The sequence below is a fragment of the Chrysemys picta genome, chromosome 9, assembly GCF_011386835.1.
Source record: "Chrysemys picta bellii isolate R12L10 chromosome 9, ASM1138683v2, whole genome shotgun sequence".
In the NCBI taxonomy this organism is placed as follows: Eukaryota; Metazoa; Chordata; order Testudines; family Emydidae; genus Chrysemys; species Chrysemys picta.
The window spans coordinates 85,939,901-85,962,853 of NC_088799.1; the positions used below are offsets into that span (position 1 = coordinate 85,939,901).

The 22,953-nt window shown below is 43.4% G+C and overlaps 1 protein-coding gene across 1 annotated transcript in view; it reads left to right on the forward strand.

Annotated features, from left to right (window-relative positions):
* TRPC5 (transient receptor potential cation channel subfamily C member 5) overlaps nt 1-22,953 on the forward strand; it is a 136,905-nt gene that overhangs the window by 79,589 nt on the left and 34,363 nt on the right. Inside the window, exons 4-5 of the mRNA XM_005291806.5 lie at nt 14,912-15,248; nt 20,540-20,679. Of these exons, the coding sequence (XP_005291863.2) occupies nt 14,912-15,248; nt 20,540-20,679 (477 nt within the window). The remainder of the gene's footprint in view (nt 1-14,911; nt 15,249-20,539; nt 20,680-22,953) is intronic.

Sequence of the window (22,953 nt, forward strand, 5' to 3'; positions counted from 1 at the left end):
TCCTTCCACGCTGGGGAGGGTTTAAAAAGGTCTCAAGCAGTTGGAGCCAGCTGAACCTAATTAGTTCCCTGGTAACCCCTTTTCCAGCTGCACCTTATTTCCCCGTGGTTATCTCTCCTCAGTGGATTGGGAGAGGCCTTTTAACCCCCTGGGACTAATTACTACCCCCCCCCTTTTGTAGCTGTTTGTCCTGGGTTTGCCACACTATTTAATTCCAGTGACTAATTAATATTTTGTAAAAAGGTAGTCTTTCTCAAAGATTCAACATCATCACCCAGGGTATTAAGGTGTGGACCTCACAATAGACATCTCTGGGACCTCCCAGAAGTTCTCCAGCAAATCCAGGGAAGACCAGATTTGATATTTCTAAGGTTTAAAAAAGAACCCCCAAACAAACAAACAAACAAACAAACAAACAAACAAACACAAAACTGCAGAAGAAAAACATTTTCAGGCTTTTTTATTAGTAACAAAGAAGCAAAAAAGGACACAGGCCTAATCTATAATAAAATCTTTGTCAGTCACCTTTAAAACCCTGTATTTTTGTTAATACATTTTAATTTAAATGTTGGAAATACTCTTGGGAGAAAAGATCTTTATTTAAAAATCAGCATGCCCACCCCTATCCACTACGTTCTGAGAAAGCTCCCAATACCTATTTCTGAGACCTGTAACAATGGGAGCTCTGCTTGCATAAGGACTGAGAAAAGACTTCAGTATTTGCGGTTCAAATTGGGTTTGCATTTAGTTCCAGTGGGAACTATGCTGTGACTACCGAATGCAGAAGAGACCCTGAGTTGAGATTCATGGGTCAGTTTCAGCTAATATGTTTTGAGACGGGATTAGAGGAAACAATATAATATGGAACCATCCGTTTACTTATATGAAACGTGAAGCTCACTTGATTAGCCAGCAGAAGGATTTTGAGTGATTTGGGAAGCACTCTGCTTTCTTGAACCCTTTAGGCCTTGTCAGTTGTCTTCTAAGTGGCAGTAATGGCTGTTATTTGCTTTGGCTTTGCATCAATACGTTGCTGTTAATACTACCATAAACATAAGAAGCAATGTGGTTTCTGATGGGAGTGCTCCATAACTATTTACCTGACAAAAAGGAAATGATCTTTAAGGATTCCTGATGTGGAATGTTGAGTTGAAAACGTACATATATATACACACACACACACTCTCTCTCTCCTCCCCCCCACTTCTCCTCCAGGAAGTGTTTCATGAAGAACAGTTCCTAGATATTCCTCAATCCACAGCTGACACCTGAACAGCAGAATGCAAATAACTCTGCAGTTGTTAACTAGGTCAAAGTTAAAAAAGAAATGTGCTACACTATATGAGGATTTTCTTGTTAATGTGACGGATGGCACCATTGCACATTTGAGGAGGCTGATATTTCACTTGTATGACAAGCACCGATCTGACAGGGCCCAATGACTTTGTGCTGGAAGGCGCAGTTATAGCCACATGTCGTTTCCATCTTACTTCTGGTTGTTTTAGAAACCATTTCCCATTGGAATTCCACATAAGGCCATTGGGGGACATAATTATTAAATTAGGGGCAGCACCAGGTGGTTCATCAATGTTTTTATTAAAGTACCTTTCCCTTTAGTTTGTTTGAGCCTTGCCAGCATTTTGTGGAGAACCCAATTCAATGTACTTTTTATGGGTTTTATTAAGATAATAAGCAGACAAAATATAAAACTAAATAAGCATATTACTTCCTAAATTACTCTACTTCCCTAACCAATTAAAAATCAGACAGTGCAATGATTCAGTTCAGATCACAGTCAGCATCAAACTGATAAATAGATGAATTAACAGTAACATAAAATGGAATTAATACATTGACAAGAATATGGAATGAAATCGACACCTGGTCAAGACATATAATGTCTATAATAAAACCATGATTTCACTGTAATATGTGAGGAGTCCTTATACATATTCATCCCAGACATGTAAGGAGATGTAGTCTCTTTCTCAGTCCTGAAATGCCACTAAGTGTTGATTGAAGGATGTGTTCCATTTCCCCCCTCCCTGCTAATTTCTCTACTTTCAGTACAGTAATGGTCAGCCATTTGTGATTTCCCTTTTGGGCAGAGTGATTTACTCTGGACACCTTTAAGAACTCAGGGTGACACCTTTTGATGTGGGGTAGGATCTGCTTAGAATTTGGGTTGGTATATGATTAATAGGGCCTTTCTAATATACATTTATATTCATGTGCTACTACCTAAACACATATACGCACATTCACCCTTCAAAAAAAGTTAGAAAAATCAGTAAATTAACTGCAGGCATCCCCAGGACTGTGTTAAAATAAGAAACAAAAAGGAATAATGTTACTTATCTAAGAAAAAGGTTCTGCTCTTTGACTTGCTTGGTCTTTAGAGCTTCAGAGTCAGGGGTTACAGTGTAGGGAACTAGGTGGTGTTGGCTGTGGTCAATACCATATGCTGGCCAGTGGGATTCCTCTGGGCAGCTGGCTTGGCTGGTCTGTGCAAGTCTGGGTCTCCTCTTTCCTTAGGACTAGTCCAGGGAAAGTTGGGGCATCAGCCATTGTGATGACCTGAGAGGAACACCTCTTCCACCTTGACCTTGAGCTTTAAAGTTGTGATTTGAGCTTGTTACATCCCAGAGCACCTCCTCAGAGATTTTCTAAGCAATTTGGGGAATCACAGCTCTCACGCCCCAACAGCACATTCCAAACCTGATTGTGTGGAGTCAAGCTTAATCTCTGGTCCCTTCTGGAGGCTCCCCTCCAACTGGCAGATGTTTTTCAATAACCATCCTAAACCACAAACATGGGCTTTATTTTCAAAAATACAAGAGCATGGGACCAACATGTGGTGCCTCCACGGAAAGGGCTTCAACCCTCTCCTCTACGTTAACAATGAAGGGGTTTATCTGGCTCCTAATCCACTAAGAACTCACCACTTCCATGGATGTGATTTATGGCTTAGGGATAACTCTCATTGTTTGTAGCCACTCACACATCTCACTCACTCAGCGCTTCTTAATATAATCTTAGGGCCTCTGGACCACAGCAAAAAATTAGGGATTGACAGTGACTTAAATGGGGTGAAAGGTTGCCTTTACTTTTACAGGGCCTAAGGATAGAGGGGCTTTTAAGATCTTGTTAACCTAAACCTGATTTCAGATCAAGCAAATTAAAGTTTTACACATTAAGCCACACTGCTTTAGGCCTGTATCCCTCAGAAGGCAGATGGAATTCAACATTCTCTATTCTCTTCCTCTCTACCTCCTCACTGTAATCCATCTCCTTTATCGCGGTTTTAGTTCACCCGTAAAATTTCCTTTCCTCTTGAAAAGTCCTTTCCCTCAATTTCAAAATAAATGCTGGGCTAAAAGTACTTCGGCTATTGGTCTAATTGTGTTTTGAGCAGAGCAGGCACATTAGGAGAATCTTAGAGCACAGAACGGGACCGTTAAAAAAATAACTTATTTACATTTAATTTCATTGAATTCCTTATTAGAGGGTTGAGATGTGAAAAATGGATGCGTATCACTGTGAGAGCCCTGTGATCCTCTCACTCAAAGCTGCTTGTATTAAATGGTGGTGCAATATGTGCCAAATTCTGCCTTTGGCTGTCTCTGCACCACTTCCATAGATTCCAGTTAGGTCTTATGTGTAGTAGTTCCTGACACACAATCCTATCTCTGAAGACTAGGCGGAGATCACCTAACTTATATCATGTAGAACCACAAAGTTCTTCCTAAACCAGTAGGAGTTAGTGAATGCTTTATTTGCTAAAAGATGAAAAACAAACACTTTATTGCTAAAAAGATACCAAGTCCCCACTGAAACAATTTTACTTACTATTGAAAATGATACAACCACTTTTGAATTAGGGTTGGTGCCAGTTAGTTGATCTAGGCTAGGATTAGGGTTGAGGTTGATCAGTTGCCCCAGAGTAGGGCTAGGAGTAGAGCTACTATTAGGGTTGGATTATTGTGCGGCCTTGGGATAGGGTTAGTGTTAGGGCTAGTAGGTGGACGTGAGCTAGCATTAGGATTCGGGTTACTGGGTGGCCTCAGGATGGGGTAGGATTGGGGCTACCTAGATGGACCTGAGGTAGGGTTAAGGTTAGAGCCAGTAGGTGGCCCCAAGCTAGGATTAGAGTTGGGCTATGTAGGTTTCCCTAACTAGGGTTAGGGTTGGGGTCAGTAGGCAACCCTGGGCTGGGCTTAGGTTTCATAGGTGGCCCTGGGTTAGGGATAGTGTTCGGGCCAATTTTGTGGATCCAAGCTAGGGTTATGGTGGGGCTTGATATGTGGCCCTGGGCTTGAATTAAGGTTGGTGCCATTTGGTGGACTTGACCTAGGTTTAGAGTTTGGACCAAGGCTTGTGATAAGATTGATATTTGATATCACAACACAGGACTTTTATATATATCCCAAATGTTAGGAAATAAAGTAGACCTATTCTACCTGTGAGGTTTTAAAGACTAAGGGCCATATTTACCCTTTGTTCCACATGCAGAACTGCCATTGACAATAATGGGAGATGTACTCCTCCTCCCCTGCAGAGATTCAGCCCTGCTGGTAGCACATTGAGAGATGGAGGTGGGGAGCCAAGTCTCTGTCCATTCCCATCTTTGCCTGCCCACACCCTGCACAGGACAGGGGAGTCATGGCCTTGAAGAGACTTCTCTCCCACGTTGTGACTTGTGGGGTGTGTAGACAGTGCAGAGGAGCAAGGGAGTGCCTCTGTGTGGCTGCTCTGGGCAACCAATGACCTGTGAAATACACGTTGAATGCCATGTGAACTGTTGCTGGGAACACAATAGCTGTTGCATTTGTCTACACTTACTGGCATGCTAGAATTGAGTTAATGGGAAATTTACAGCCCATAAAGCACTGAATTAAATTTACATTTCTGCAACTGCATTGAAGACAATGAATTTGCATGAGCGTAACTGATGGCAAAATTTGGCCCACTGTATTTATCAGAATCAGTCTTCTAAAAGCAAAAGTAACTTCTCTTAGAAAGGTTATAGTATTGTATTTTAGAGGAGTGGACTCAAACGCTACAGTATCCCTGCTGTTAAACTGTGATGTTTTGGACTATTACTGTAGCATACCACACTGCAAATAAGGGCTAATCTAACAAAATAGGAGTGGCAGACAAGGAACAGAGGTTAATTTTCTGAACTCTACGTCAGATTTTGCTCTCAGTTCTATTGGTGCAACCCCAGTATAACTGACAATAGAACTTGAGCCTGCTTAATAATACTGGGCTCGGCTATTACAGATTCTTGCTCATTCATCTATGTAGAGCATTGCACAGCAAGAACAAGAAAGGACCTCCAATAAACTCAGAATGGAACAGGCTGGTTGCAGTGCTGATGATAATCTAAAAAAACTCCAAGCAATATCATGCTCATACAAAATGAAGTCTTCAGAGCTATTTCAGTTGCTTCTTGAGGCACTCACATCTTAACCCATCAGTGGTCTAATCCTAAATTACATGTAATTGTGAGAGATAAGGGATTGCCTCCTGAATATTGGGGGAAAGGAATAGAATTTGTGTATCTGATGTCTATATTAGTGACACAGAACACTGAAAATATTTGAGCATAGTATGGATGACCGAAAATGTAAAGATTAGGCATAAAAATATAATCCAACTAGCAGATGCTCCTTTTAAAATGTTTCCCCTGAGTAGAGAAACAAGTGATGGGGGGGAATAGCTCAGTGGTTTGAGTATTGGCCTGCTAAACCCAGGGTTGTGAGTTCAATCCTTGAGGGGGGCCTCTTAGGGATTTGGGGCAAAATCAGTACTTGGTCCTGCCAATGAAGGTAGGGGGTTAAACTCAATAACCTTTCAGGGTCCCTTCCAGCTCTATGAGATAGGCATATCTCCATATATTTATATTTGATGAATGCAGAAAATGAAATTCTGTAATAGCACCATACAACTATAAGCCAAATAGTATAAAAGGGATCCTGGCAGGACTCAGAGCAGGAAGAAACAAACCAAAATATTTTGCACTTATGTAGTTTTTAACCACAAAATGGCTTCCAGATATTAATTAAACCTCCAACCCCTCCTGTGCAGGAGGTGAATATATTCATCTCTCTTTTGCACATGGGAAAACTTTGGCCCAGAGAAGTGATATTACACACTGGTTTTGTCTACACTAGGAAATTCCTCCTAAATATATGTCGCACCACTGCTACCACCAACTGAGCTCCATCCTCTTCTGTAGCAGAAGAGGACAGAGCCTGTCTAATAGAATGATAGGGGAGCATCTCCTTGCTTAAATTTTCTCACTCAGGATCCCCTTCTAAAGGATTTTCCACACAAGGGTGTTTAATTAGCAAAGAGTGAATCTGAATGCAGGTTAAGTTGAACAATTAAACCCTGTGCCCTGCTCTGTTGGTGTGCTTTAGTTGCCTCCAGTCTAACTCCCTGTGTTCTGTTTTTCTGGTGTCCTCAATAGAAATTCCTCCAGGGAACATTGGCCCTCTGACTCCAGTTCCACTGATCATGATACATCTTCCCAATTTTACAAACATTTTAATATAAACATTCAAAAGAAATAATTGATGCTCAGATCCCCACTTTGGCCTGAGTTGCTGGTACATAGCCAAGTTGGAGTCTTATCTTTACCACAGACTCAACTGGTTACCCAGGCTTTGAGATAGGTCACTCCCATTGTGGTTGCCTGTTGGGGAAACTCTCTCTATCTGCGAGTCTAGCTCTCTGGAGTCCTTCCTCTTCATGGAGTTGGCCTCTGAAGAGTTCTCTCCCTCTCCATTCTGTGATAATCTCTGTGTCTCTGGGTTTGTGTCTGCTGGCTCATGTCTCCTGTTCCTTCGGATCACTTGTCCCTCTTGTGGAGTCACCTCTTATGACCCTGGGTGCCACTACAACCCTCACCACTCCTTTAGTCCATTCCATGTCTCTGTAATGGCTATATCCTTTCAGAGTGCCTGTCTCCAAGGCTGGTAAATCCTTGGCTGACTTGTCATACTCTAGTGCCTGCTTTCTCAGATCATTAGCCAGCTCATCTCAGTGACGTCTCCATCCCTCTGGCTGCAACAGGTCACCCCTCATTGGTAGCAGATTTTGGTCTTTTGTTCCATCAGTGTCTGCGCTGGGCTGTTTGGCACCCCTGATTGTACTATTACTGGGTGGCCACAGGTGAGCTGATGGAATTGCTTCACTCCAGATACCACAGCCATCGTACCGCTGTTCAGTCTCTGACAGGAGTCTGCTGGCATAAGCGACCGGCTGCTCCTGCAAAAGAGCTACACCCAATCCTTTCTCTAATGCATCACACTGGAGTGCCAGTTGCACTTCTGGCTAATAGTACTTCAACACAGGGGTATCCAATATCATTTGCATCAGCATGTCAAATGCTTGCTGTTGGGGACATACCCAGTCAACATTCTGAGTTAATGTACGGGTTGTGGTACTGCAGCCAGGTGTGGACAGAATTGGGACAGAAAATATATTACTTCTATGAAGCACAGTACCCCTTTCACATCTACTGAAGCTGGCATGTCTATAACTGCTTTGATCTTCTTGGGCTCTGCTGTCAGTCCCTCTGCTGTGAGCAGATGTCCAATATATGTCACCTCACAAGTCACGTTTTTTTCTGGGTTGAATTTTATGTTCTTGTCACTGCATCGCTGAAGAAGAGCTTATACTTCTCTGTCATGGTCTCCTTTGGCATCAGTATCATTACTTCTTTTGCCTACAATGAGGATACCATCTGTAAATATTTTCACACCAGTCAGTCCTGTCAGCAATTGAGTGAGTCTTCTCTGGAACACCTCTTATGTCCCTCAGCATGCTCAGCCATCTGTAGAGACCAAATGGTGTTGCAAAGGTTGTCAGCGTCCTAGACTCTTTATTCCGGCATATGTGACAAAACCAGTTCTTTGTATCACAGATCGTAAGGATTCTGGCTCTGGAGAGTTCTGGCAAGATGTCATCAATTATAGATAGTGGCATCTTTTCAGTCGCTTTGGGTCTATGCAGCTGCGTAATTTTCCTGATGGCTTCTATACCACACCATGCTGCCTACCCAGGCTGTACTGGCCTCTACCAGTGGTATGAGACACCTATCATCTCAGACTTTCTAGCTCCTTGCATACTGGATTACATATTGCCACTGGAATATTCCTTCGTGATAAGTTCCGCTATGGGGTCTACTTCCAGTGGCAGCTTTTCTTCAAGGCACCTGTCAACTTCGAAACATCCCCATAGGCTTTTAAAATTGTCTCCATAGTTCAGGGGACTCCCTTTTGCTTCTGAAACAGCAGCTATAAAATTCTGATGCTGCACTCTGATCAGATCCATGGCTTGTATGGCCGTATTCCCCAAGGGGCACTTGAGAGACTCCCTGATTCAGGACAGGTTACTCTCCTGCTGTTGTCATCCTCCCCCATGGCTGGGTCTGGGAACAGCTTAAACTCTTCCTTCCACTGGGCCCATCGCTGGACTAGGTTGGTGTTGCAAATCCAGGGCTCTGGGTGGCTTCAGACCGAGTGCCATGGCTCATGCTGCCAGCTGCTGCACTTCAGAGAACTCACCGCTCAGATACCACCACCATGTTTCATTAGCAAAGAGTGAAGCTGAGTGCAGAAGAGTTGAACAAGTGGAAATTCATTAAAACCTGTGCACTGTTCTGGTCACATGGCTGAGTTACTTCCAGCCTAACTCCTGCATTTCTTGTTCTCCTGGTGTCTCCTCAACAATAGCTCCTCCAGGGAACATGAGCCCTCTGACTCCATTTCCACTGATTGTGATACAGAGGGGACAATTCAAGCCAACAACTAACACAGCCTCAAGAATAGAGAGGAAATGCCCAATTTGTGGCACTTAGAATGTTTTGCAGGAACATCTCTGGTCTGATGCACTTTTGATGAATCACAGGCAGGGTTCTGATGGAAGCCTGCCTCATTTTCTTGTGGGCTGCTGGAGACCGCAGGTGGACTGCTCCAAGCCAGCACCAGCCAGTTAGGGTGGAAGCAGAGCTTCCAGTATCTGAGGACAGCTGGGTCCCTATGCTGCTTAACTCCCAAGTTGGTAGCCCTGAGAGCCTGGAACGAAACTATATTTCCAAATACTGACATTTCCCATGAACCAGAAATCCCGAGTTTCAGCCAGCTCTACTCAATACCATTGTACGCTTATATTCATGTATAAGCAGAGTACACTCTTAAAAGCACCTCTGAAGAACATTCCTTTTCATTGAAGCAACTGTCACAGGATTATCTGTCATGGCTTCAGGGTGGTAACAGAGATGTCTTGTCTTGACAATTCTCCCAGAAAATGAAGAGAAGATTGGAGACTCCCTGAGCACCGTATCTCTACAGAAAAATACGAGATATCCTGACTGTTATTGATTGAAAAGATATATTGTTTGGGGATCATATTCTCATCATTTTTTTAAGAAGTGCCTAGAATAATAAACCAGCCATTGATTCAGGAAGTTATTGTGTCAGAAACAATATTATAAAACTGGGAGCATACGCAATTTTTTTATACTCCAGATCTCTCATTTTTCACAGTGCAACAGCGTTAGTTGATAACAAAGCCTGTCGCCTCTGGTATGTTCATGAGAAATAATAAATGTGATAGTCACATGCATTAGTTCTATCAATGGCAAATGAAGAAGGATTATAGAATAGAATGAAAGTAATGTTTGTGACTGAGGACATAAGGGAACTGAAGAAAGATTTGCCAGAAAGCACTGGCAACTTCGCTTTACATGAAGGCAAGATGGAGATAGGGAAATGATATTTTTTGTATACAGCAGTTGCTGCAATGAACTTGGACTCAGAGAAGCTAGTTTTTAGTGGCTGGCTCTGACACTGGCTTAGAGTGTGTGATTTGGGGCAAGTCACCATCTCTCTGGGGTTCTCAGTTTTGTACATTTGTAAAATGGGCATGATAAAATGTCGCTGTCTCTATAAAGTGCTTTGAGATCTATGGATGAAACAAACTCCATGAGTGCGAAGTGTAAGTATGCAGCTTTGGACTACTCCATATATAAAAGCACTAGAGTTGAGCTTTTTATTATTTGTTCATTTATTTTAGTGCCTGGCACCATAATCATCTTTTACAGGAATGAATGGCCTATGGTGTCCCCCCTCCACCCCCCAGCCCTGATAACAATGGACATTCCACTGAAACACAACTTTATTCCATCATAGGTTCAGTCTCTGTTGCTCCCCAACCCTTGATCTGCTGGTCACTAGAAAAAAGATGGCTGCTGAAGCTTCTGCCTCTTCCCCTGTGGTCCTTACCTTGCTTGAGATTTAAAGCCATTGGAATAATATTTTAAAATTCGCGATAAATATTGCGTTATATTTTTGAATTTGGGGACAGTAAAAGGCTAACTCAGCAGGTGCTCAGCCCTGGTGTGAGAATCGGAGGGCTTTCAATAATTTCTGCCATTTTGGAGAAGTTTTTGTTACTGTTAAATTTCCTTTGGAGCATTTTTAGTAAGGCAGGGCTGGGCTTGGTCGGAAGATTTAATGGCATTTTTATTGCCACTCCTTTTTTCTGAGCTGATCTTGAAAGGGTCCCTTGCATGATATATGAATTCTCTTCTCTTTGTAGAACTGACATCAGATAAAAAGAAAGCAGAGCACATTTTAAAAATGAGCCTTTAAGCTGGCGGGAGGGAGAAAGCGTTTAAGATGCCTGGAAGTTGCACAAGCAATAGAAGAAGCAAAAACATTTTGATTTCTCTAGTGCAGCGGTTCTCAACCCACTGCCTGCAGGCCACACGCAGCCCAATTAGCACATAGCTACAGCCCAGCTCAGCTGTGTGTGAAAGGCCGACCCGGGCGTGGCAGGGGTCCTGGGTTCAAGGTCGGGGTCCAGGCTGCCACTGCCCTGCCACCCGGCCCCTGCGGCCCAGGTAACACATTGTGGGCCACATATGCAGCCCACAATGCGCAATAAGTTGAGAACCACTGCTCTAGTGGCTCTGGGTTTGCTTCAGTGTGAGGGTGGGGAAATAAACTCCTTCTCCCCTTTCTGCTTTTTATTATATGGAATAAAGAGAAGAAATATTTTATAAGATACTTCCCCTCCCACATAAAAAAAAGTCACTGCTGATCCTTTTTAGGAAACATACTACTCATTACTATGGAAGTTACTGTAGAAAACATCCAGTCGGAACCCGTGTCTGAGGCCTTAAATGTAAAAAATATGGCAAGGGACTCTTCCATGTCTTTTGTTCCATTGGCTTTTAAGCACAACCGGTGATTTAGACTCCTCTGAAATCATAGATTAAAAGAGGAAAAGGAAATGAATGATTTCTGTTGTTTTTCTGTAGACTTTTTATTTTCTTCTCTATAATCTTGGTATATTACAATAGCATTTTTGAGTGGTCCTGGGAAACAGCACCCTGCAGTCTTCCTTAGATCATCACCATACCAACTGTTGTCCAGTGACTAGGGGGGTGTTAAAAGTCAAATGAAAGCAAACGTGTTTTCTCTGATTTTCCTTTCCAGTATCCTCCTGTGTCAATCTGTCTCTCTCAAATAAATGTCCCACACCACGGACATCTGCTGCTCCTTCTGGGGCTTTTATTCTTAGCACTCAGGCAGGTCAATCCATCCATTTGAATTACCTGCTCCTGCAAATTTAGCCATCTCTTATATGGGGAATCTGTTACAGAGCCTAAGATAGGTGAACAAAATCCAAGTCAATATGTAAAAAAATAATGGCATTAAGTCCCTCCTAAAGGATTCAGTCTGACTTTTGTTACAGGTTAGTTTGCCTTCTGTAATTAATCACTGGCTGATTACTTCCCTTAATGTGGGTTTTCAAAGTGAACTACAGTTAAAAAGCTATAGTAGAAGAGGAAGGGATTATCTTGCATTTATAAATTGGTCAATTTCTTTTTTTCCCCCCCCTTTGAACAGTAAATCACCATTTGACTCTTCCCAGATCTGTCTTTAGGTGCTGAGAGAGCTCCTGAGAAAGGACTTTCCACCAGCCCCCTTCACCAGTGCATTCATGAGAATACTGGCTTTTGGATGCCAGCAATCCTTCAGGTTATAGTTCAAATACTCAGGAGGGAATATAAGCTTTTCTCAAGTGCCTGCCAACTCTCTTTGTAGGCAGGAGGCCTAGGTTTTAGTGCTGGCTCTGCTATTGACTTGGTATGTGTGATGTTGGGCAAGTCATTTTTCTTTTTTCCTGGTCTCAGCTTATTCCTCTCTAAAATGGGAATGATACTGCTTGACCTTTAAAAAGAGCTTTGAGATCATGGATGAAAAGCACCCTGTAAGAGCCAAGTCTTGTTATGCAGTTTTAGTGGTGAATGGATAGTTAAAAGGTCTGGGTATGTGCAGGAACCTTTATTATGAAAGTGACTTTGCCATGTCAAATCTGAACTCATCTGATGGGCAACAGTAGGACCCATGAACAGGTCTGGGTATAAGGTACATTTTTTTGGAAATGACTCAAAGAGCACATAACTGTCTCCTAAATGTACATGTGACTTGGGGATTAATAACACTATAAAACACCAAATCTCACTTCTCCAGGGAGACTCTACGAATAACAAATAATACTGTCATCTTCAGATTACTCACCACAGTGAATCTATTTTCTAATCAATCTCAGAGGCCTGGTCTACTCTTAAATGTTTTACGGGTATAGCTATGTTGGTTAGGGGTGTGATTTTTTTTTTAACCAATAAACTATGCCGTAAAAGCCCAAGTGTAGATGCAGTAATAATGATATAGCACTTTTATACCGATCTAACTGTGTCGATACTAGGAGGGTTTTGCTGGTTTAACAATACCAGTATAACTATAACAATAAAACCCTCCTGGTGTAGACAAGTCCTTAGTGAAATGACATGGCTAGAACTAAGGTCATGGGTTTTCCATGTTATCTTGAATGCAGAACTGGTAGAATGTGAGTGAAAAGTCCCAAAGAAATCCCACAGGAATATTTTCGATCAACTATGAGTTTAAGAATAACTCCATCAAGGGGGATGAAAAAAACCACAAGGCAAAAAGCAAGCACTTATGCCTCCATCCTGCAATGAGCTCGGATTGGATATGGGGATAGGGCCCTTAATATACATTCTGTTCCGAAAAGTTTCTGAATAAAAATATTCTGAAAGCAATAGGCTTGCCCAGCTGTAATTGAGGGCAGCATCTGGTTGCAGAATATTTATTATTGATGCTGATGCACAAGCCAGAAAGAACTTGGCTTGAGTTTTGAATCCTAAGGCTGTTTATAGGACTGGTGGTTAGAAAAAAAAAGATCTTTTTACTTGTAAACTAAGTACTTTTGCTATGGAGTCACTCAGGCACCATAAATGTAGAATCCCATGAGCCCATTTCTTCAAAGTCATTTTCAGAGTAGCACTGAACATTAAAGTGTCATTTTTGTTCTGTGATCAAAAGTGTCTCTCTCCCTGACTAGTCTCAGATATTTTACAACTGCCCACCTTTCCTTGACAACAAACAACCTCGCCAAAAGTGCATCCAGCTTCCCAGCAGTCGTTCCCTGTTGGAACGTCACATAACCACATGCATTCGCATGCTGAGAGCCCTTCACACACACACACACACACACACACACATATTTGCATGTGCCTGCCTGCGTGCACAAATGCATATGTTCACTTTCAGGCACACATGCAAACACACACACACACACAGAGTTTTACCACCTCTGTTTCTTCCTGCCTATCTGGTCTCCAAATCATTTTTTAAATGCTGCCAAGTGCTCTTTTGAGTCTGCCAAAAGCTGAAAAAAGCATTTGGAAAAGCAGCAGCTTGGGAATAGAAGACGCTCAGAGTAACTGTTAATTATGTAACGCTAGGACTAGGGCTCACGTGTGACCAGTGACTGTTTTACCGAGGGATACTAAAAACAGAAATGGCCTCTTAGAGCACAGTTAAGCATTAAAATCTTGCCTGTCTTAAAAAAAAAAGCAAAATCCCCCTCTCTTCCTGACCTGCATACGGAACTGGTCCGGAATATGCCACAGATCTCCACAGCCGGGATCAGCAGGAGAACTGTCCCCAAATCTAGAAATGTTTCCTTCAGACTTTAGTTTACCGATATCCAGCTCCCTGTCCTGCCACCCTTACTCACGTCTGAGTAGCATTTTGCTCTGGGAGAGAAAGCGTGGAGTGTCTTTTAAACTCTCTGATAAAGCTTAAACCTAACATCCAGGCCAGCTCAGCTGACCAATAGACAGAGGACAAGGCTGTGTCCCCACCCATTGCCTACACCCTCACACTGTATTTGAAGTAGCTCGTGCCCCTGGTGACACATCTCTGAACAGAGGGAGTATGACTGTGCCTGGCCCTTTAGAGGTGGCGTAACTGGGGATAGCTGCTTTCACTTTGCACCTATCTACCCATGTCAGGTTTAGGCCCAATTTAGCCCCATTTGCAAGGCTGCATAAATGGCAGATTAAGATTCTGGGCCTGGCACATTAACTGTGTGGCTTCGTGCCCGCCCCTATTTGGAAGGCTGATTATCAGAACACCTTGATGGGAAAGACTAGCCTCATGGTTAAGATACGAGCTTGGGACTCCGGAAATCTGGTTGCCATCCCTGGCTCTGTCATAGGCCTCGGTTGGTGTTTGGGGTAGAGGTACACGGCGTTTCTTCTTCTTTCCCAACAGGTTTTCATCTTGAGTAAAAAAAACAAAACAAAACAGGTCCATCCCTGTAAAAGGCTATTCACTAGCTTGCCACGGTGCACTGCAGCTTGCTCACTAGGAGCCCAGAGGAAAATGGAGGGACATATTGGCCATGCAGCTCATGGGAATGACCAAAGAGGGAAATTATCCCAAGTGCATGATGATCACTGTCCAGGAAAAGCCTCTGCATCTTTGTCCTTCTAACCTTTTCCCTTTTTCTCCCTCTCCAGTTTGTTGCTCAGCCAAACTGCCAGCAGCTGTTAGCGACACTTTGGTACGACGGCTTTCCAGGATGGAGGCGGAAACACTGGGCAGTCAAGCTCTTGACCTGCATCACCATTGGACTGCTATTTCCTGTGCTTTCTGTGGCATATTTAATCGCACCTAAGAGCAGGCTGGGACTGTTCATTAAAAAGCCATTTATAAAGTTTATCTGCCACACCGGTTCTTACCTAACCTTCCTCTTCATGCTACTTCTGGCATCGCAGCACATTGTCAGGACTGATCTCCATGTGCAGGGGCCACCTCCCACCGTCGTTGAATGGATGATCCTACCCTGGGTTCTAGGTAAATCAGAAGAAACACAAATATGCCTGGGCCTCAACTGGCATACGCTCAGGATAACTGCATGTGGATTAATCGCTAGTCTCGGTGTTATCAGCGTGTAAATAGGTTTGGCAACAAATTCAGAAACTTCATTAACTGCTGCCCTTTTTCTGGAACTATAGGACTGGGGCTGTTTTGTTGTTTTTATTGCCATCTACTGTGTCTTTTGGCATAGCCCTCAGGAAGCTGCACCAACCTGGGGTAGCCGCGAGAGATACTGTGGCCCTTTGATGCACACTTCCTTCCTCGCTTCCCCTTTGCTCTGAATGGAAAAGGGGCATCATAACTGGTTGTTGGCCTATACCAGCAACAAATTGTGACACTCTTATACTGGCTGGTGCATGGGGGAGGCAGAGCTAAGAGTCTGCTCCCTCGTTGCCCATTCCCCACCCATCCCGATATTTAGGTGTTTGTCCTGCATCCCGACCAATCTTTTTTTTTTTTTTCTCCACCGGCAGCACTCGGCTTTTTTTTTTGCTCCACCGCGGACCCCCTCCCCCCCCACTATGTGTCCTGATATTTTCTCCCTCTCATCTGGTCGCCCTACCCACCCATCTACACTTGGGGGGAGTCAGCAGGCACAGTGCCCACCTACTCCTGTGCACACAATCCCAATGTAACCTGCACATGGGGCATCCCCCAGTGCTGGCACATAATCCAAGTCACAGTCTAGCTCTCCAATATGAACCGGGGAGAGCTGGTTATTGAAATGTCAAAGTAGAAATTGCCTATTCCAATCTGATTAGTGCAGCCCTAATTGTGAAGAAAAACGGGTGACAGCTTCCCCGTTTTGTATGTTTCACAAAAGCAAAGAATAAAGACGATATGGTAGCATGGGACCCAGCTTAAAGAGCCATCAGAAATGTAAGAGCAAAAAAACCACATTTTGGTACATTTGATGAGTCAGATTCATTTCCGCTTTCAAGCTGAGCTGCCTTGAGCTCAAATGCACACTGTGGCAAATAAAACCTCGTAGACTCACCTAGGAAACACAAGCTCTCCTTTCATTAGGCTCACATTTGGCTCCTTTTACTCTACCTTGCTCTTGTGTTAAAATGTACCTGCTCCCATGTACCATTGTCTTAGGCTGGAGTCTCATTCTGAGGCTCCCTTAAGAGAAATCTGCTTCTCCTGATGAAAACAGGCTATAGGGCCAAGAAGAATATCTGCCAAGGATTATATGGGCAGAGGACAAATTCCACACTAGTGTTCTTGACGGCTACCCCTCTCAGTTCCAGCAAGTCACTCCTGCAAGATCAGGTGCTTCACCCAATTTAGAGGCCATGTGAATACAACTGCATTTACAAGGTATAAAATAAGAGAGAGTTGTTTCCTCACTCCCCCCCCCACCAAATGTGACATCGCAAAGCCACTCATGATGCAGCTTCCCCCATTAAGTCAACCCTTATACATTGCTTTATCCTGCATTGTTGCCATGAAGATGCCATCTTCCTGCTCTACAGCTGGCACGTACAATCAGGTCCAGCGTTTCAAACCTGGACTTACTTTAAACTGAGCCCTAAGGTTCTGGGCCCAGCACGTTCACTTTGGGCCCGTCTTTGGATCTAGACTGTTCTCAGTGATAGCTGATGACAGAACAAGGAGTAATGGTCTCAAGTTGCAGTGGGGGAGGTTTAGGTTAGATATTAGGAAAAACTTTTTCACTAGGGGGGTGGTCAAGCACTGGAATGGGTTACCTAGGGAGGTGGTGGAATCTCCTTCCTTAGAGGTTTTTAAGGTCAGGCTTGACAAAGCCCTGGCTGGGATGATTTAGTTGGGGATTGATCCTGCTTTGAGCAGGGGGTTGGACTAGATGACCTCCTGAGGTCCCTTCCAACCCTGATATTCTATGATTCTATGAGAAGGGTGATTCGTAGAATGGTCAAGCCCTGGCTTAGGACTCAAAGGAGTTCAACTCCTGGCTGTACCACAAGCTTCGTGTCTCACCTGGGACAGGTCGGTTAACTGGAGCTGACCGGAGCACCACAATGAGGTTTCAAAATTTGTTTTCAGTCTGCACTGGAATGAAAACCAAACCTTTCCGCTGTTTTAGTGTGTGGGAGACCCAGATGCAAGGCCTGGCTCCTCCTGTTTCCACAGCAGAGCTTTTTAGCCTAGATCATTCCAAATCAGGGACTTGTACCTGTCTAGCCTCCATCCCAGGTCAACCGAATAACCTCCCCTCCCCCCAGATATACGGGTTTCTCTTGCTTGTTCTCTCCCCAGACCCAAAAGCCTTCCTGCTGAAACTTTTATGGAAACCGATACATCTCCACAACATTTTTTGGCTTCAACAAAACTGCACATTTCACTGAAATGAAATTTCATCAAAAATGTTCTGCCGAGCTCTGCATTTAATTTCTCTATGCCTGAGTTTGCCAGGTGTAAAGTGGAGATGTGATCAAACTTCCCTACCTTGTTGTGTTGTGAGGATAAATTAGTTGGGGTCAGATTCTGTCTGCTTTCTCTATCCTCTTTGTGCTGCTCTGGTGGCATAGAGGAGATGCTGAGTTGCCCTAACATGGCATCTGGGAATTCCCCAGACACAGTGGGAATCCCTGGAAAATGTTCCTGGATGAACTGGGGCCAACAGGTGAATTAAGGTGATCTTGCCCCATCCCATGTTCTGTGCTGAGCACAGTGTTTATAGCGCTATTCTTCTTTCGAGGGATGAATCTAATGTATCAAAAATCTCCATCTGCACCACCATCCAGTCTTGAGCAAGAAGGTCTCCCAAGTCCCTCAATCTGCAGTGGGCCAGGAAAAGACAGTCAGGTTGCAGCACCGGAAGGGGAGCGTGAATAATAAATTAATAACAAGTATCTCTTCAAAAACCCATCTTTAGGCTTACATGCTCAAACAGCTCTTTTGTTCTAAGACTAGAACTGGTTGGATAATTTCAAACATTTCAAAATCTGGACAAAATACTGCCACATTCCTTTTCCAAATAAAACCAAAAATGTTGCTTCTATGTTTTACCAGGCTTACTGCTAGTTAGGACAATTTTTAGAAAATTCTAACTGCGGATGAAAGGATGGGTAAAGGACAGAGTTGCAAAAATGTTAACAAACTTTCTTCCCATTGTGACCAACTCTACCAAAAACACAGGAGAGTTCGTGCTACTTCACACAGGCTGTCCCCGCAGCTCTCACACAGCCCGAGCCTCATTCTCTCTACTCTACAAACAATAGGAATTAGCAAATGTGCAATTGAAATGTACATGTGAGCACAAACCTTGGAATAAACAGCGAACCCATCCCTTTTTACTACCACTTCCCACACCCCCAACTTCATGTTTAAATTATATGAAATTCTATGGAGAAAAACAGACCTTCAAATAAGATGCTGATGTGTCTGTAGGGAAGAATTTACTATTTTAGTATCCTTTTTTATTTATGAAATATCTGTAAGAGAGAGAGAGAGAACAGGCACGTACAGTGCAGACAGTATTACAGTAACTATAGTAACAATGCTAACTATGATTACTCACAATAAATACAACATAGTTGTTCTTCAGCAGAAGCTGCTCCATTGATTTTTTTATTTTATTTTACTTTGTACAAACAAAGATTTTAAGACAGCTGTAATAAAATTACCTTATTGGTCATAACATGCTGCTGACCTGACCAGTGACCTATCAGGCATCAGCCAAGAAAATGTGATTGATGTCTTTATGTTTGCAACAATTAATTTCCCTGTTCTTTGTTCTTCATATTGAACCTTTAAAGCCCTAGAAAACAGACTCAACTGATATCCCAATTTGAAGGATCACGTCATAATTCTGTTGTCAGATGTTTGTTAGCCACTCTCTTGACGCATTTTTTTCTTTTCTGATTTAAGTCTTGGTTCTTGAGTCACGTCCGATGTTGTAAACTCAACAATGCAAAATATATGGGGATAGGGGTAACGTTTTCATAAGTGCTTAAGGGACATAGGAGCAAAAGTCCCATTTTCAAAAGTCACTTAGGCACTTAGGAGCCTAAGTCTCATTGACTTTCAATACCCAAGTTAGCTTTAATCTAGCAAGCACAGGGGCCAGTAGCAATGGAGCTACAGCAGCGTGGACTTCAACTCAGGCTAGCTACCCAAGTGTGTACCCAGGGTCCAGGGCAGGTTTGTATAGTCTGCACTGAAACCTGTTCTGCTGCGGCTTCACTATTATTGTTACCTGCGCTAGGTAGATTTAAGTTAAATCGGGTGTGACTACATATGCTACAATCATACGACTCAGTTGCAGTGTAGACATACCCTTAAGCTCCTAAACACCTAAGTGACATTGAAAATGGGCCCTAGGCTCTGAAATCACATAGGCTCTTTCGAAAATGTTACTCTAGATGACTTAGGGGAGTGGTAACGGGGTATGGAGCCTTTCGTCACGACTGTAGGCAAATTTAGCCTCGGTTAGTAACAAGTGAGAATAATTCCCTGCTGAAGGCTGGGGGCTGGCGTTTGTGAAAGGAGTTGATTGTCTCAGTCCAGTTCCTAGTGAACAAACATCCACGTCACAAAACCCACCACCACAAATGGTGGTAAGTGGAACTCTAACTGACAGCCTCAGCAAAGAGTCTGTAAACTGAAGGCCAGATTCTGATACCCTTACTCATACTGAGTAGTTGCTTGTTCACAAGTAGTCCTATGGAAGTCAATGGCGCTATTCATGGAATAAGGTGATATTTAATGAATGTGCCTGGAGAATGGATGTGATCCTTCCATCTCAGGGCTGAGGCAGATTGATGGAGGGAAGCTTGTGTTACTGTCACCCATCTTATGGATAAGTGTAGGGAAATCAGCCTTCATGGCTGTCAAATCATTAAGGAGCACTGAATTACCCTTAGATACTACAGCGGTGGGTGCTCTATTAATAACTAAGACAAATAAATTAACTCAAATCTTGTATTTATTTAAATCAATAAAAATTTCCCTGGGCCAGGTTACCCACACTTTCTAAAGGGGAACTTTGGCCTAGAACAGTTAAAATGAATGTGTGTTTCATGCAGCATCTCCTTGTGCTTTGTATGTGAAGCACTGGGCAGGACTGCTTAAGCCTGCCCCATTTCTTTTCTGATTGCATTTCCTATTCTGCTATAAAACGCTCGGTAAGCAGCTTTATTACATTTTGTAGGAAAGGAAAAAGGATGAGGCATTTTTTCCCAAGCAGTTAATTTATAATTGCCTTTTATTACATTGGATTTGTTCTGCTTTAATGGCCAGTAATGTTCCCCCATACAGATAAACTCTCTTTCTTTCCACAGGTTTTATTTGGGGAGAAATCAAGGAGATGTGGGATGGTGGATTCAATGAGTATGTACATGACTGGTGGAATCTGATGGACTTTGCAATGAACTCACTCTACCTTGCAACTATCTCCCTGAAAATTGTTGCTTATGTCAAGGTACAGTAAGTTGGTGCATGTGTATGAAAACTATAGTACACGGGAAATTATCTGTCAACCCTGAAATTCCAGTTCAGCATGAACAGGTGCCCACATCACAAGTGGTACTAGTTGGCATCCTTGTTTGCAAACTCAGTAGGAAAGCCAGTGACTGAATTGGCTTGAAGAATGAGCATGTTTCTCACCACATACAGGCTGTCCTGCCTGATTAAGGTTGAGGCACATTGGCTGGGTGTTGTGGGGGGAGTTCACATAGCCACTGCCCACCTTGTAACTGTGGGTAAAGAGTGAACCTCAGTTTCTGAATGGTCACTGAGTACCTTTCAACTGTGCTAAATCCACTTACACTGTAACAATGAATCCAGAATAGGGAGATCAGAAAACAATTCGAGTTTTATAATGTAAATGGGGAAAATGATAAAATATTCTGTTGAGATTTTACAACGATGCTGCAGATTCCTTACTGTCAGCTCCACTAACTGAGCTAGTGCATATCACCCCATTCATCTTCAAATGCACCTTTCAGATTTATAAACATCTGATGCTCTAAATTAATTTATGCGCAAGCTTTGAAGCCAGAGGACTGCCAGAAGCGCTCTCTCTCTTTGTTTCTCTCTCTCTCACACACACACACACACACACACACACATAGTTCAATCCCTGAAATACCTCAACAATGACTCCCGCTGACTTGAATGAGAGCTCTCTCTCTCTCTCTCTGTCTCTCTCTCTCTCTCTCTCTCACACACACACACACACACACACACACACACAGCACAGTCCCTGCATTCCCTCAACACAGAGTCTCCCATCGACTTTAGTGGGAATGGTGTGTTTGCAGGATCCGGCTCACAGAGTTTTCTCTAATCTTTCTGGTGTTCACAGAGTCTGTGGACCTGGTTCTCCTCTCATGCTGGTGTGAATCAGGAGTAACTCTACTGAAGTCAGTGGTGTTACAGTGGTGTAAGTCAAACATAAAGTAACCCTGTACTCAGATTGGGAGAGTCCTTCCCCACCAGCTCCCCAGATAGGGTGACCAGATGTCCTGATTTTATAGGGACAGTCCCGATTTTGGGGTCTTTTTCTTATATAGGCTCCTATTACTCCCCATCCCCATCCCGATTTTTCACACTTGCTGTCTGGTCACCCTATCCCCAGAGTTCCTGCTTCTGAGGCCGTACACCACTGAACTTACAACTCCAGACTTAGCTTCCTGCTGCTTTAGACACAGGTCTGACTCTGAACATTTCTTTATGCGAGGGGGTTAGGGCAGTAGATCTACATCACTGCACACTCACTAGTCCCCTTTCCCAGCTCTCCCCCCACCCTCTAGGGTTAGAAGAGATCCTCCACAGAGGACAGCTCCTGGGTACATAGGGGATGCAGTGGTCCCTAGGTGGGACTCTCCATAACCTGACCTCCTCCCCTGCATTGTGGATGTGGCTGGTCCCACAGCAATTAGGGCTTTCCATTTTTGCTGATCCATAACATTGGTTTCACTATGTACACAAGGGAAGATTTTACAGCAGCTTGAACTCAGATCCTTGCTGGGGAAGTTCACTGTTCCAAGGTTCTCTGTTCATTTGTACCCAGTCATAGCGTAAGGAGATAGGAGAGAGACGGGGACACTAAATATTTCACAAGCTAGCTAAAACAGGAAGGCTATAATATGAGCTCTCAGATAAACAGACCAGCACGGGGACCATTTTAAAGTGCAGAAGGCTGCTTACCGCTGAATTAGCACTTTTCAAAAAGAATGCCAAGATAGCAGCTACTCCCTGATCAGGTTGTTCTGCGTCAGTATCAAAGCAAAGCCAGATTACATTTTTTTCTCCAGACATTTACAGCAGGACAGAAAATTAAACACTTGAACATTTGGTCTTTGAACTGTGAGCAATAAAAATAAAATAGCTGGAAATCGTAAGTCACAGGGACAAATCAGCAACCTGGCAATTCTCTTTCTCTCAGACACACAGCCACTTACCCCCATGCCCACCAGTAACACCTAAAACACCAGGCACAAACAAATACACACTCACATGCAGCACACAGAACCCAAGCCATGCATATCTGCAAACATACAGCTACACACGTTGTCTTTATGAACGAGGAATTCATACCTACAAAACCACAGCGCCCGGTATGCAAACGCCCACGCTCTCATGCAATCATACAGCTGAAAGGGTGGCTAATCCCACTGAGCCTCTGCAGGCCCTGGACATCCATAGGTATGTTTACACTGCAGCTAGGAGCAAGCCTCCCCGCCTGGGTAGA